At 62.0% G+C, this 14708-nt stretch overlaps 1 protein-coding gene across 2 annotated transcripts in view; it reads left to right on the top strand.

Moving 5' to 3' along the window:
* The window catches only part of MOB3A (MOB kinase activator 3A), a 20169-nt gene extending 5863 nt beyond the window's left edge, over positions 1 to 14306 (top strand). For both annotated transcript variants that reach the window (XM_011372621.2, XM_011372622.2), the window contains exons 2-4: positions 7182 to 7691; positions 10939 to 11141; positions 12964 to 14306. In XM_011372621.2, the coding sequence (XP_011370923.1) occupies positions 7271 to 7691; positions 10939 to 11141; positions 12964 to 12993 (654 nt within the window). In that variant the 5' untranslated portion in view covers positions 7182 to 7270 and the 3' untranslated portion in view covers positions 12994 to 14306. The remainder of the gene's footprint in view (positions 1 to 7181; positions 7692 to 10938; positions 11142 to 12963) is intronic.
* Positions 14307 to 14708: the final 402 nt, after the last annotated feature.

Here is a 14708-nt window from a genome sequence, read left to right as displayed (position 1 = left end):
CCGTTGGTTTCTGCTTCCTGTGTGTGGCTTCAGACATTTCTTACACAGGGTGAGCTCCTTGCAGGGTTTAGCCAAACGCCTGGAGTATATTGATCAGTGGATCGGTTTTAGCTGTGATTTTCTTAGACTACTTTTTAGAGCAGTTTTAGGCCTATGGCATAATTGAGGGGAAGGCGCAGAGGTTTCTCTGTACCCCCGGATCCCCCACACACACAGCCTCCCCCACTCCCAGTGTCCCCCCCAGAGCCGCACGTTCGTCATGAGGGTGACCCTCCCCTGACACATCGTTTTCACCCTCAGTCCTTGGTTGGCTTTGGGTTCATTCGCTTGACGTCGTGTGCTCTGGGGATTGGACAAATGCACAGTGACACGTGCCACAGTCCCAGTGTTATACAGAGCGTTTTCGCTGCCCTCAAACCCTCTGTGCGCCGCCTATACACCCCTTCTTCCCCAGCCCCGCACCCCCGACCCTTTCCTTGTGCGCTTAGGTCTGCCTTTTCCAGAACATCCTGGAGCTGGAATCACACCCCTGGGGCGCTTCCTTCTCAGACTGGCTTCTGTCCCTTAGCCACGTGCTTTTGTGGCCCCACATGCCTTTTCGTGGCTGATGGCTGACTTTTTATTGGAACCTTCCTGAAGGAGAGAGTGTCCTTGAATCTCCGCAAAGCGGAGGGCAGTGATCCCTATGTGCAGACTCCCCGGTACTTGACCCGCCCAAGGCTAAGTTGCCTCCTCCCTCCCTCCCCTTCCCTCTCTGCAAAAGCAGATATTTCCGTCCTGGGGGTACAGCTGGGGAAGTGCTGGTTCAGTTCCTGAACTTTTTAGAGGTTTCATATTCTAATAAGTTTAGGGCGGGCCGTTTCTTCTGTGTAAATGCTCTGAGGCAGAGCTCCGAAGTTCACGGAAAAGCCAGCCATTAATCATCTTTTGGGAGCTGTTCTCACATCCCCAGAGCCTTCACAAAATTCCCCAGCAGCGGCTGGGAACTTGGGTTTTTACTCCGGAAAGTTCCAGGCATGCCCCAGCTGGCAAGCCCTGTTTCTGACTTCTTGGAATTTTGAAATGCGGATTACTTAAGCGGAAGGGGGATCCGGCCTCAGGCGCTGGGTGCTGGGAGGGACAGGGCCACTCCTGAGGCCCCTGAGGCCCAAATAAGACATCTGGGGCCCTTGCGCGCAGGATAGGGGTGGAGGAGGTCCTGAGCACTGTGGGGGATCGCGCAGCATCCTTGGCCGCACCCACTCAATGCCTGTCCCCACCATGTCCGTGACAAGCACAGATGTCCCCAGACATTGCTTGGCATCCCCTGGTGCCAGGACCACACCGGTGAGATCCACAGTCTAGCTGACTTGCTGGGAGCAGTAACAGCACCCAGTAGAGACTGTGACCTTTGAGTGGACGGGCCTGACCTGAGGTAACAGCTCATTCATACCTGTGACGCCCCATCCCTCCCGCCCCCCCCCTCGCCCCCGAGGTCACTGCACAGTCAAGTCCACATCCTGGGGATCCTGCAGCCAACAAAGGCATGGACAGCCAGTGAGGGGCAGGTGTGTGGGCGGGAGTTCGGGGGCGCTGTGTCCTGTGCCCTGCCCTTCCTAACACGTGGGCTTCTGGTCAGGTAAGGTGCAGTGACGTCTCCCGCGATCTTGGGCCAAGTCCCCAGAAGGAAGAGGCACGGCTCCAAAGTGGGCACAAGGACCCGTGACCTGTCTCGCGGTCCTCTCCTCTCTCCCCCAGGTGACACGGTTTTGTCAAACCATGTGTCTGTATTTGCCCCTGTGGGAAACTGAGGCAGAGGGAGGCATTCTTTCCAGGTGCACACCCCACGCCCCTCCCTGTCTTGCTGGAGTGGAGGCGGGGCCTGAGGGTCACGGGCCCTAGCCCCTCCGTTCCTGTGGCCTTCGCTCTCAGGCCTGGGGAGGGCCCTTCCCGTCTCTCCAGTTGCTGGTGACTTATTGGCGTCCTTGGCGTCCCTGGGCTTGTAGATGTAGCACCCATGTGTGCCTCCCTCGTCACACGACTGTCTTCTGTGTCCGTGTCCACGTCTCCCTCCTCACAAAGATGTGTCACTGCCTCGGGGCCACCCTCTTCCAGCTGAGGTGACCTCACCTCAGCCAGTTAAACCTGCCGAGACCCCAGGGCTCGAACGTGTCTCTTTGGGGGATATAATTCAGCCCTTAACAGGGGCACAGGGAGCAACTGTCGGTGGCATGGTGTCCTCGGGTGATGGGCGTGCTCTGTGACTTTACTGAGCACCGACTCGTGCTTAGAAAGGAGGCGTTTGCAGGATGTGCATCATCTCGGCCGGGCTGGAATCTGGGGGAACCCTTGGCAGCACTTGCCTGGAGCAGCCCCCCCAAACCTGACTACCTGCCTTCCTACAATACGAGTTAGACAACCTCACCCACAAAACGCAAGCCCCCACCCGGTGCCGTGCAGTGGGAGGCGGGACCACCTAGGCAGGCGCCCTGAGCGGTGCTGGTGTTTAAAGGTGAACGTGGGGTGGGGGACAGTGCCCGGCGCCGCTTCTGAAACGGGCTGCCCCGGGCCGCCAGCATCCGTCAGCCGGACGCGGGGCTGCGGGCCTGAGGGCCTGAGCAGAGAGCAGATCCCTGAGGCATGGGGCCTGTCCCTCCAGCCCCACCCCACCCCCTAGGACCAGGACAGCATCCCCGAGGTGGCAGCGATGTCAGCGGCCAGGCAGGATGTGGAGGCACTGGCGGGAAGTGGTGACGGGCCCCTCGCCACACCCGCTGGGGGGTGGGGTGGGGGGGGGTCACACCAGGCAGTTGCTTAGAGGAACTGTGTGTTTTCAGAAAAACAAGGGGTGGGTGTGGGTTGTGTCAGGGGAATTTTGTCATCTTCCCTAGTGTCACTCTAGAAGCTTCTGAGTGCCACACGCATCTCGTCTGTGGGGAGAACCGGGGACCGAGAGAGCCTTTAGCATCACACTCCGCGTCGTCGCCTGCCCTGACCCTCCCTTGCGAGCACTTGGAGGTGTCCTAAGATTGGGGAGAAAGGCCCCTAGAGACGGTAATGGGACGTGGGGGGCAGCGATGGGGACGTGTGTGTGTTTCTGACAGAAAGCTGTTTGCCGTGCATGGAACGCAGGGAGTCATTGCTTCCACTAAAACAGGAAAATTCTCCCGGCTTCTGCAGGGTCAGGCAAGAAGGAGCCTAGTGAGCCCCTTCCACCACCCTGCCCCATCTTCCAGAACTTTCCAGAACGGTGTGGGCCGTGTCATGGCAAGGTGGCCCGCCTGAGGGCCCGCAGGGCTGCTACCTTCTCCCTGAGGCTTGGCTGGGAGGGCCGCGTCACTGCCCAAGAGGCTCCTGTCTGCACAGGTCGCATGTCCCCAGGCGACATCGTCAGAGCCTCAGCTCCCAGAGCTGTCACAGAGAGACCCCAGCATGCACAGAAGCAGCAGCCGGGTGCTGGCTCCTCGGTGCTGGCACCTCCAGGCTTAGCAGGAGCACGCGTGGGGCTGGCCAGCCCGCTGCTGGGTGCCAGGGGGGCGCCCGCTTTTCACCGCCCAGCGGGATGGGCCTGTAGAGGCTGCAGTTAGACTGAGGGCGGGGACCCTGGGCGCCGGGTGCGGGCTGGCTGTTCCAGGGGGCCTGCGGGGTTCTGTCCCTGGATCTGCCCTGACCTGGCCTGAGAGTGGCTCAGTCTCCAGATGTGGGGGTGGCGTGGGCAGTGGGCAGTCACGGGGGGTGCCCAGGGTCTCCACAGCGTGTCCAGCACACACGCCATGGCATGGGGGGCCCCTGGGTTCGGGATGAATGGCGGGAGCCAGAGCAGGGGCAGTTGGCATGGGCCCAGCTCAGTGCTGGGTCAGGCTCGTCTTCCACCAGCCACGCAGCCTGAGACCCTGACCCGGGGACATCTGTGCTGTCGCCATGGGGTGGGGGTGCTCTTGGCACCGAGTGGGGGTCTGCTCAGCCCCAGAGAGCCCAGGCCAGCTGTCCAGAGGTGCCCCAGTGTCAGCTGCGCCGTGGTGCTCTGTGTGCACCTCATCTTACCATCTGTAAAGTGGGGATACTGTTTTCCTCCCAGGTCACTGCAGAGTGTCTCGCTGGGTGTTAACCAAGGTGGCAGGAAGTGACAGCGGGGGCCAGGGCCTCAGGGCCAGCTTTGGGGAAGGAAGCGAGGCACCTGGTCAGGCGGGCGGCACCAGGTCCCATCCCCAGAGCACAGGTCGTGTCCCGCGGAATCAGCGCATGGCTGGTCCTCGCCCAGGTGTCGCTCACCCTGGGTCCCTCACTGCACCTTGGTTCTGTGTAGTCTTCTGTGGTCGCGATTTCACACTGTGCCTCGTACGAGCCACAGGGGCGCCTTCAGCTCTTCAGGGTTCCCGGGGCAGAGGCTCAGCCGGCACTCATTCTGCTTGACCCCCCACTTTGAAAACAAAGCTTTGCGAAGTCTCCCCTCCCCGTGCCATGCACACCACACGCATCGTGCGTTCTGGTGCTGCAGGCCCCAGCCGTGTTTAATTCCAGAACAGCCTCACCACCCTAAAAAGCAGTGGCGTCCCCATGAGCGGTGATCCCCAGCCCCTGACACCCACTCGCCCACTTCCTGTCAGTGGACGTGCCTGCTCTGGACATGTCACGTAAACGGAATCGCACCGTGTGGTGACCGTCCAGCGTCTCTCACTGAGCGTTGTGTGTTCAGGGTCCAGCCACGTTGTCGAGTGTCAACGCCTCCCCCCTTTTCACGGCCAAGTGACACTCCCCCGTGTGGACGGACGCGTCAGACCGTGGGTGGACACTCAGCTTACGTCCAGCCTCTGGAGATCGCTGTGCATCGCGCTGCCGTGAAAGCGCACGCACAGGCTCTATGTGGCCGCATGTTGTCCATTCTCTCGGTGGACACCTAGGGGTGAGTCGCCAGGTCAGACAATGACTCTGTGTACCAGACTGTCCCACGGCACTGCCACACTGCACGTTGCCACCGGCCAGCTCGAGTGTTCCGATGTCTCCCCGTCCCCAGGTGTGTGCAGTTCGTCCGCTCTGCACTGGGGCTTCTCCTGTCCAGCTGGCCCCTCCGTCCCCACGCGCGGTGTCCATTTCACCTGGCATGGCAGGGCGGCTCTGCCCGCTTTCACCAGTCATGTGACATGACCCGAACCGGGCCTTCACCCCCAACACGCCCCTGGCACTGGCTGGCCCGGGTCACTCTCTGTGGGGCCGGCCCGGGCACTGGGGCATGCAGAGCAGCTTCCCTGCTCCCCGCTCATCTCCAGACATGGCCCAGCGTCCTCTGGTTGCAGGACTGCCCAGGCGACACCACGGGGCCAGCGTGTCTCCCGGGTCACTCTGCCTTAGCCCAAGCACACGGCGTGCGTGCCACTTCTCGGAGTCAGGCGGGAGCCTGGCCCGGGGTTGAGCGGCGGCCCTGCAGGAGAGGGAAGGCCCGTTCCAGACGCCTAGAACTTTCTGGCAGTGAGGTTGGGCTGCTCGAAGCCTCTCCGTTGGTGGCCACTTGGTGCACGGTGGCCCGGGTCTGGAGGGCAGGCACAGGTCACAACGAACTGCCGCCGTCCCGGGAGGAATGGCAAACCCACAGAAACTGGGAACGGGACGTGCCTGGAGTCAAGGTCTTAGGGGCTGGGGGATGCTCCCCATGTGGCGATGTGGTTGCTTTTTATGCAGGGTTCCCTAAAACCCGGGGTTCAGGAGTTAGCAGAGCGGGAAGTACTGGGAGGGGATAGGATGTGAAACGGGGCGCGGGTGGCTGGCCTGTGGCCTTCACAGCACAGAGAGTGGCCCCCGGGTGGTGAGGTGGCAGTGAGGCGGTCACGCCCCCGAGGGCTCTGGGGAGGGGAGCGCCCGCACACGTCACCCGCGTGTCGTCCTAGACGCACAGGGAGAGGTGGGGTGCCCGTTGCTCGGGAAGCCTGAAGCCCGGGGCAGCCTGCCTACCCCGGCCCGCCCCGGCCCCGAGCCGGTCCGCTCTTCCTGGTCGCCCCTTCCTCGTCCATATCACAATCTAAGCAAAGAAAACGGGGGTGGGGACCCACTAGGCTATCATGGACGGTTACGTGTCCCCCGCGGTGTGTGCCTGGGGCCGGGCCTGGCCTGGCGCTGCCCGCACTTCCTGCATCGTGCACGTCCCCTTCTGCGCTTCGCCCCATGAACTCCCTAGAGACCCCACCGTGGCTAGAGCGGCATGGTAGCGGAGTGCCGTGGGGACGACGGGTGGCTGTGGCCTGAGTGTGACCGGGCTCGGGCTCCGTGTGGGTTCTATCCTGTCGCCTGTGAGACAGAGCTCACTGCTCCCCTACGTAGCAGAGGGGAGGTGGGTGTGACCCGGGCCATCACTGCAAGGCGGTGCCCGCTGCGGACCCTGCACCAGGGCCTTGTCCCCAGAAGCCAGCGGGTGGCTAGCACGTCCCCGCGTAGGTGCAGACAGGCCTCAGACAAGATTGTGCAGGCTTCTTAGGTGAAGTGTACCTCCTCCCGCTGGAAATGGGGTCTTTGCGGACATCATCAGGATGGGAAAATGAGGTGCCGCTGACTTAAAGCCCGAATCCAGTGCGGTTTGGACAGAGAAGCTATGAGTCCCCCTCACCCCGGAGGGCGTCAGCCAGGCTGGTCCCTGGGGTTCCGAGGGAGCGTGTGTCCCAGGCCACTGCTGGCTCTGGCAGTGCTGGCGACACCTGCCGTTCCTTGGCCTGTAGACACGTCACCCCACATCTGCCTCCGCTGTCACGTGGCCTTTTTGCGTCCTTGTCCTCTTATGAGGACGGTTGTCACTGGGTCTAGGGCCCACCCACACAATCCGGGATGAGCACGTCCCAAGGTCCTTCACTTAATCACATCTGCAAAGACTCTTTTTCTAAATTCCGTCCTGTTTGCACTTCCCGGGGACATGGACATCTCTGTACAGAGGCCACCACCTAGCCCTGTGCTTGTGGCAGCACGCTCTCCCAGGCTACAGAGCGCCTGCAGGCGCAGGGGCAGGACGCCCCCGGTTTGGGTCCCCGGGGCTGTGACGCAATGTCTCCCACTCTGAGGCAGTCGGGGCACGCCACAGGGCAGTTCTGTCCCCTGAGGGGCTGGCACCTTTTTGATGAAACTCAGAACCACGAGCCCTGGGAACAGCCGCCAGCCCAGCCTACCTGTGTGCCGGATCGGGGTTTCTGGAAAGGGGTGACAGTTCTCATTCTGTGTTTCAGATCCCAGGGAGCGCCCGGGGCCGGTGAGTTCCCCGCCACCTCTGTGTCAGCGGCTGGCACGAGGGCCCAGCCCGGGGCGCGTGGCCACGATGTCCAGCCCCTTCCTGAAGCAGGTGTTCAACAAGGACAGGACCTTCCGCCCCAAACGCAAGTTCGAGCCAGGCACCCAGCGCTTTGAGCTGCACAAGAAGGCGCAGGCGTCGCTGAATGCGGGCCTGGACCTCAAGCTGGCCGTGCAGCTGCCCGCCGGCGAGGACCTCCACGACTGGGTGGCCGTGCACGTGGTGGACTTCTTCAACCGCGTCAACCTCATCTACGGCACCATCAGCGACGGCTGCACCGAGCAGTCCTGCCCCGTCATGTCTGGCGGCCCCAAGTACGAGTACCGCTGGCAGGACGCGCACAGGTTCCGCAAGCCCACGGCGCTGTCGGCCCCGCAGTACATGGACCTGCTGATGGACTGGATCGAGGCACAGATCAACAACGAGGAGCTCTTCCCTACCAGCGTCGGTGAGTCGGCGGGCGGGGAGGGGTCGCAGGCCGTGAGGGCTCCCGTTAGCACACACGGGCTGGCAGCATCCGCTTCGTTCACAGGGCTGTGCAGCCGTTCCTCTGTCTCATTCCAGAGCCTTCCATCACCCAAAAAGCAGCCCCAGCCCCCGATTCCCACTCACCCACGTTCTGTCTGTGGACGCGCCTATTCTGGACGTGTCACATCAGTGGAGTCACACGTCGTGTGGCCTGTGTGTCCAGCGTCTCTCACTGAGCGTGTGTCCAGGGTCCGTCCACGTCGTGGCGAGTGTCAGCGCCTCCCCCCTTTCCACGGCCGAGTGACACGCCCCCCCCGCCCTGTGTGGACGGGCTGTGGTTTTCTTCAAGTTAAGGCTCCCTTGCGTCAGGAGATTGTTCTGGATTATGCAGATGGACCCTCAGTGTCATCCTAAGGGTCCTTATGGAGGGGAGGCGGGGGGACATTGGGTGCACGGAAGAGAGGTGACGTGACAGCCAAAGGAAGAAGAGATCGTGAGCCCAGAGATGCCAGCCGCTTCCGGAGGAGACAGGAACGGACTGCCCTGGAGCCTCCAGAGGAAGCGGCTCCGCCCGTACCTGGGCCTCAGCCTGTGGATGCGGCGTGGGACCTCTGGCCTCGGGCTGAGGGACACATGCGAGCAGGGCCAGGCACCAAGGGGCAGGACTCGTACGGCGGCCCCAGGACTGACAGTCAGAGGCCCTTCTCACCTTCACCGTCGGCATCAGCAAGCTTCACGGAAAATGGTGAGCAGGTCCTGGGCCCACATCTTCGGGGGTCTCAGCCCAGCTCCGGGTCACCAGTCGAGTGTCTCGCCCCTCTGGACCTGCCTGGCCGTCCGTACCGGGACAGATGGATCCCGGCAGGGGCTCTCGGGGGCCCCTCTGAGAAGAGTCTGGCCAGAGTAGACATTTTCCCGGGATTCTTGGGGGTCCCCCATCAGGTGCTGAGTCTGTGCTGCGACCTTGGGGAGTGTGTCTGCACATGCTCCCTTCTGGGACCCCTGCAGTCCCAACAGCTCCCGGGGGTCCTCGTCCTAAACCTAGATGCTGAGCACCTGATCACCTCCTCGCCTGTGCAATTCCAGCAATTTACCAAAGAGGAAACTGACAAGAAATAGAGAGAAAGTGAATTTGGCAGATGCCACGCGGCCGCCCATCCAGGAGTCTGAGGCCACACCACCGACCTCAGCCGCGCGGCCGGATTCCAGAGTCACTGCCGCTTCCCCTGGGGCCTACCTAGGCCAGGCCTCCCCGTCTGTCGCCAGCCAGGCAGTGGGGTGCGACGCCGAGCAGGACAGCGGTGCCTCTGCTTCTCACCCGCAGCGCTTCCGGACCGAGCCTGCCAGGTGCTCCTCGGGAGATTTGTGGCTGAGCAAGGGAAGGACGGGGCACTGACGCCTGTGCATCCTCTCAGGCCCGAGCACCAGCCCGTGACCGCAGGCTGAAGCCAGCAGACTTCTCGCCAGACAGTCTCTGTCTCAATCTCTCAGATCTGCTGTGTATCCCCAAAACCGTCATAGACGTGATATAAACAAACAGGCGGGCCTGGGTCCCAATAAAGCTTTATTCACAAAAGTTGATGGTGGGCCAGACTTTCTCCCCTGTGTGAGAGCGCCATTGCAAGCGTGGGCAGCCCAGTCTTGGAGATGCCATTTCTAGTACTTGTCCTAGGTTGGGCTGCCCTAAAGCACCCTCTCACCCCCGTGTCACCCGGGAGGGGGAGGGCTGCGCTCGTGGCGGGCCCAGAGTCCCCGGCGGGTCTGGTGCTGAGCCAGGTGCTCCGTTTTTACGCCTTCCTCTGCCCGATGTTCTCTCTGACTCGTAACTGTGTCACAAGCCCTTAGTGCATGGGGACTACCACCCCCTCGAGGGGACCGCCCAGCTGTGTGGCTTTCGAAGGCCTTCATGAACAGCGCCTGCTCTCCCTGCACCCTGTCAGACGGACGCCGGAGCCCGAGGCCTCGCCGATACTGAAGGAACCTTCCACAGCATCAGGCTGTTCACTGTGATACGGGACCCTTCACCGGCACCCAGCGCCGAGGGAACGCCAGCACCGCCAGCTCTCATGTGACGAGGTTGCCTGCCCCAGGCAGGGCAGCAGGGCCAGCCTGGACCTGTCACATCTGCCCTCTAACTGGACATGTCTCAGACCCCCGCCCCCCCGCAGTGGTGAGTGGCCGTGTCGGCTGCCTGGGTCGGAGCTCAGGCCGGGCCTTGCTGCGGACGCTGCATCGTGAGCCCTCCCCACCTGCCCGAGCATCTTTGGGCTGTTCTCAGCCGACCACAGGCCCCGTGAGCATCGGCCATGCGGCTGCGGACGCCGTCTCCTGGGAGCGTGTACGTGAACTGCGGCTTTCCCACGGTCAGCGACATCTGCGTGTCCCCTGGGCTGGGCCATCCGCCTCATCCTGTGCGCCCAGCTGGTAGCACTGGTCGGATCTCCCGAATACATACTTGACATCTGTCCTGTGGGACGAAGGGGACGTGACGTCTTGGTGCAGCACATGGCAATGCGAATGTGCTGAACGCCACCGGGCTGGCACCTGGAGTGGCTCGGGTGGGGGTCTCACGGTCCCCGTGTGTTACCACAATTGTAACAAATGCAATCAAGCGGTAAATCCAAAACGGGAGCTGTGGTAGCACAGTGCGCATGTGCAGCAAGCCTGTGACAGGTGCATCAGATAGAACGGTATTGTGCCAGCCTGCCTGAGATGGAGAGAGGAAGCAAGCTGGCACGTGGAGAATATTAAGCCAAAAAACAGGTTTTTATGGGTGGTCCCATTCTATCAAAAAAATAAATGTTACTGGAAATACACACACAGCGAAGACAGAAGCTGTGGCCGGAGCCCGATGTGCAGACAGCGGCCCAGATCTGGCGGGTGCAGCCGGGCGCCTCTGGTTCCGAGGGCCCTGGCAGAGGCACAAGGAGTGAGTGGCTCCAGCACGTCCCCAGCCAGAGTTGGACCCCTGGCCCGAGCGGCTGATGTTGGGTGTCGGGGACGGGCTCTCCCCACAGGTCTGTCCCCATCCTGTCCCCCAGGCATCGTTAAGCAGCAGCATGGTGGGTTTCCCCCGCATTTCAGAGGGCTCCTTTGGGTGGTGGCGAGAAGCCCAAGGTAGGGCGAGGAGGTCGCAGGCCCTGGAGAAAGGGGCCCCTTCCTGGGGATGGACCGCGTGGCCTTGGGCGGGCCCCAGCCAGCCCCCTGAGCCCGTTCTCCCCGCGCAGGCACGCCGTTCCCCAGGAACTTCCTGCCGGCGGTGAGGAAGATCCTGTCACGGCTGTTCCGCGTGTTCGTGCACGTGTACATCCACCACTTCGACCGCATCGCACACATGGGCTCCGAGGCGCACGTCAACACCTGCTACAAGCACTTCTACTACTTTGTCAAGGAGTTCGACCTCATCGACACCAAGGAGCTGGAGCCGCTGGTAAGTGGGCAGCCGGGCCCTTTAGGTCTCTGTCCCCAGGTGGCAGTGACACCGCGTGTGGCCGCGGTTGGGCGGGCTGCTTCCTCTCCAAGGCCTGGTGCCTGGGACCTGCCACTGGGCTGATTTGCTTCTTTCTGCTGTCAGGTCTTGTGGGAATGCGGGCCCACGTGGCACAAATGCCCTGGGTGTTGGGGCCGCCACGCCCATAGGGAGTGGGAGGAGCCAGGTCTATGGAGACCTGGACCCGCATGGAACGCACAGTGAGCGCACAGCGGCCTGGTGGCCCATGTCCCCAGCGTCCCCGTCTTCCCGCCCTCCTCTCGGCCTGGCCTAAAAGCAAGGGATGATTTTTTTGTTTTTAATGGAGGTGAAATTTGCATAACTTAAAATTAACCACTGTGAACTGGATCATTCAGTGGCCTTTCGTACACTCATAGGGCCATGCACAACCAGCACCTGTCTGTTCCAGAACATTCTGTCACCCCAGAGAAGCCCCGACCCTACCAGCCTCTAGCATCCTCCTCTTCCCCAGCCTCTGGCATCCAGGAGTCCACTGTCTCTCTCTGTGGACGTCCCCAATGAGTCACTGTTGACCCCACCAGGAGATGGGACAAGTCAGGTAGCAAGGGGATCATGGGGGACCCGTCCTCATCACGTGGGCTGTGGCTTATCAGTGGTGGACACCCCACATTTCCCTGACTGCAGCACAGGGCTCCCCAGTTGCTTTGGGCTTTGAGCAAGACTTGAGGGGTGACAGCGTGGCGGGTGGCTGCCCCCCAGCGAGCACCACACAGGGCCCCCGGGGGCGTTCTAGGGGCAGGAGCTGCGAAACGCTGGGGGAGCCTCGGCTGCTCCCAGCGCCCCCCACCATCGGTTCAGGCCCCGGAAGGGACGTTCTCTCACAGCCGAGAACGTGGAAGCCATCTCATGTGGCTTTCTCATTTCTGCGTGGTCCCTCGCAGGCTCACTTATCAGAACACGTTTTCCCACAGTTAGAGCTACTAGTGCACTGCTTGATGGGGAAGGGCTTTGCTCTGCGGTGCTGGAATGTTCTAGAACGAGGCAGAGGCGCGGTTGCCCACCCTCGTGGCCGCGAATGCCGCTGAATCGTTCCCTGTATGGCGGTTCATTCCTGTGACTCTCACCAGCGTATTCACCAGACGCTGAGAGCCGCAGTCCGCGCTTCGATCTGCCGGCCGTTTTGTCACTTAGTGCTGTGATCCCGTCATTCCTCCTATATCAGTGCCCAGCGTCCTCTGTGGAGGCGGGTGGACAGCGAGGGCAGATCATGACCTTCCCCAGGGTGCTGTGGACGAGCTGGCTGGGTGTTGGCCTGGCCAGCTGTGCGGGGTTCCCAGGCACCACCTCCCAGCCCTTTGCATTTATCAGCCACCTGTCCAGGACAGGCTTCGCAGGCTGGGGTCACCGGCGTGCAGGTCGCCCTATGGGTGTTCATCTTCGCATTCAGGCTGCTTTCCAGAAGTTTTCCTCCGCTGTCTGATTGAGTGTATGAAGCAGCGGCCAGTAAACGGGTTTTGTGAATGAAGTTTTAGCGGCACAGTCAGCCGTTCACCCATGGCCGTGGCTGCTTTCAGCTCCGGGGTGGGTCGAGCGCCAAGAGGCACCATCTGGCCCCTAGAGCAGACGGCGCGGCTTCTTTGGCTGCTCATGGGGCTGCCGCCCAGGCTGCTGCTGACTGTTCCCCTCTCCATGAGGTGTGGCCCTAAATGAGGGGTCCTCGAGACGCGGCCCCCACTTTTCCAGGTGTGCGTGCATTGTAGCCTCTTGTGATGATACCTGACATCCTACTTGTTCTTAACAGAAAGAAATGACTGCCCGGATGTGCCACTGAGAGCCCCTCGGGCCCCCCATCCCCGAGGCAGTGCCAGGGGACACGCCCACTCGAGCGCCACCTCTCTGAAACATGGACCATGTTTTCTGGCCCGGGGCTCGGTGACATCACAACCATTGGACAGCAAGTCCTGGGCCACCCAGGCTCCACTGAACAGGGCGGCAAGCCCTCTCCCTGACTGCGGGTGGCAGCAGCCATGGGTCCTGTGTGTGGGGTGCGGCCTCCCTACGCCCACACGGCTGGGCTTGGACTGATTCTGCGCTGTGAGCAGCCGGGAGGACCCGCCTCTCCAGTCCAGCACGTGCACTTGTCCCCGGGGGGGCTGGAGCTCCGCCCGAACCTCTGCCCCACCGCACCTCAGCACGCTGGCCTTAGCCCCACTCGGCCTGTCGCTGCATGCCCCAGCTTTGCAGCCTGGGACGGGACAGCCTGCAGGCTCCAGTCAAAGATAGGACCCCGCACCCGCCAGGCCTTCTAGCATCGGTCACTGTCAGGTCACCGTCACGAGTGGTACGACGTCCCCGGCCCCCTCCCCTCCTGCGTCCTCTCTGTCTGCTTCTTGCCTTCAACTCCTCCCAAACACTGGCTCATCCGTCAGGCTCCAGACTCCGTGCCTGCACCCTGGGTCTCCTGAGGCCCCTCACGACCTTGAGATTAAGGGGGAAAGTTCTCTACCATAAGCAGTGAGTCCACGGCCTCGAGACATATGTCCCCGTATGAACAACACGGGGAGCCTCCACGGAGCCTCCAGGTCTGGGCCTGTCCACGGGACCAACGACCACCACCGTCTCCCCTCAGGACACTGGGAGGTGGGGTCACTCGGAAGTGACTCCAGGAAGCCTCTCGCTACCCCGGCATCAACCCCCCGGCCCCTCCGCCCTGCCTGCTGACTGGCACCTGCAGTGGCCTTTCTCCTGCAGCCCCTCCCTCAACCACGCCCGCCTCCGAGGACCCCGTGTGTCCAGGGTGCTCATGGAAGAGAGGGGTGCTGTCACCCAACACCAAACAAGTGCGATTCCCACGACCTCAGCCTGGCCCTCCGGGTACTTGCTGAGTCGGCTCTCACAGCCCTGGTTGGGCCTACGGAGTGCAAGACACCAGCCACTGGGCGTAGCTCTTTCTAAACGCAAAGCCACGACCAGACGCCACAACCACTGTGCTCCCTAACCCCAGTCGCCCACTCTTCCTGTCAGCCTGGCCAGGTCGGGGAAGGTGGCAGGGACTGTGGGCAGGGAGGGTCCCCTCCCCACCCTCCTGCACCTGTGGCTGTTATGCCACGAACATCAGAATAAATTGTGCCATTTTAGTAGCCACTGCTGCTGGCTGTGAGTTCTCTTTCTGGCAGGAGGGCCTGGCGTTGGGGCACATCACTGCCATTGTCCCCAGGGTGCTCTCGCCCCCAAGGAGCAAAGAAACAACAAATGTCACAATGGTCGTGGTCTGAAAAAAACACCCAAATACAGGAACAGACGTGCAGAAAGGGTGGGGTTGGCAGGTCACGGGTGCAGGGTGGGGACAGCGATAGTAAATGTGTCAGAACAGGAGGTGGGGCCACCATCCTCTGCCTTCTCCGAACTGCCTCCCACACCCACCAGCCCTGATCCTGACGCCTTGCCTTTTTGTCATGTGAAAAGAGGTTCCAGAAAACGTTGGGCTGAGAGGGGACAGACAGAGGGGTGTCCCGTTCCAGCCGTGACTGATCAACTCTGCAACCT

The sequence above is a fragment of the Pteropus vampyrus genome, unplaced genomic scaffold, assembly GCF_000151845.1.
Source record: "Pteropus vampyrus isolate Shadow unplaced genomic scaffold, Pvam_2.0 Scaffold212, whole genome shotgun sequence".
NCBI classification, from domain to species: domain Eukaryota; kingdom Metazoa; phylum Chordata; class Mammalia; order Chiroptera; family Pteropodidae; genus Pteropus; species Pteropus vampyrus.
The sequence above is the reverse complement of the archived record's forward strand: the minus strand, read 5'-3'. Positions and strand labels throughout refer to the sequence as shown.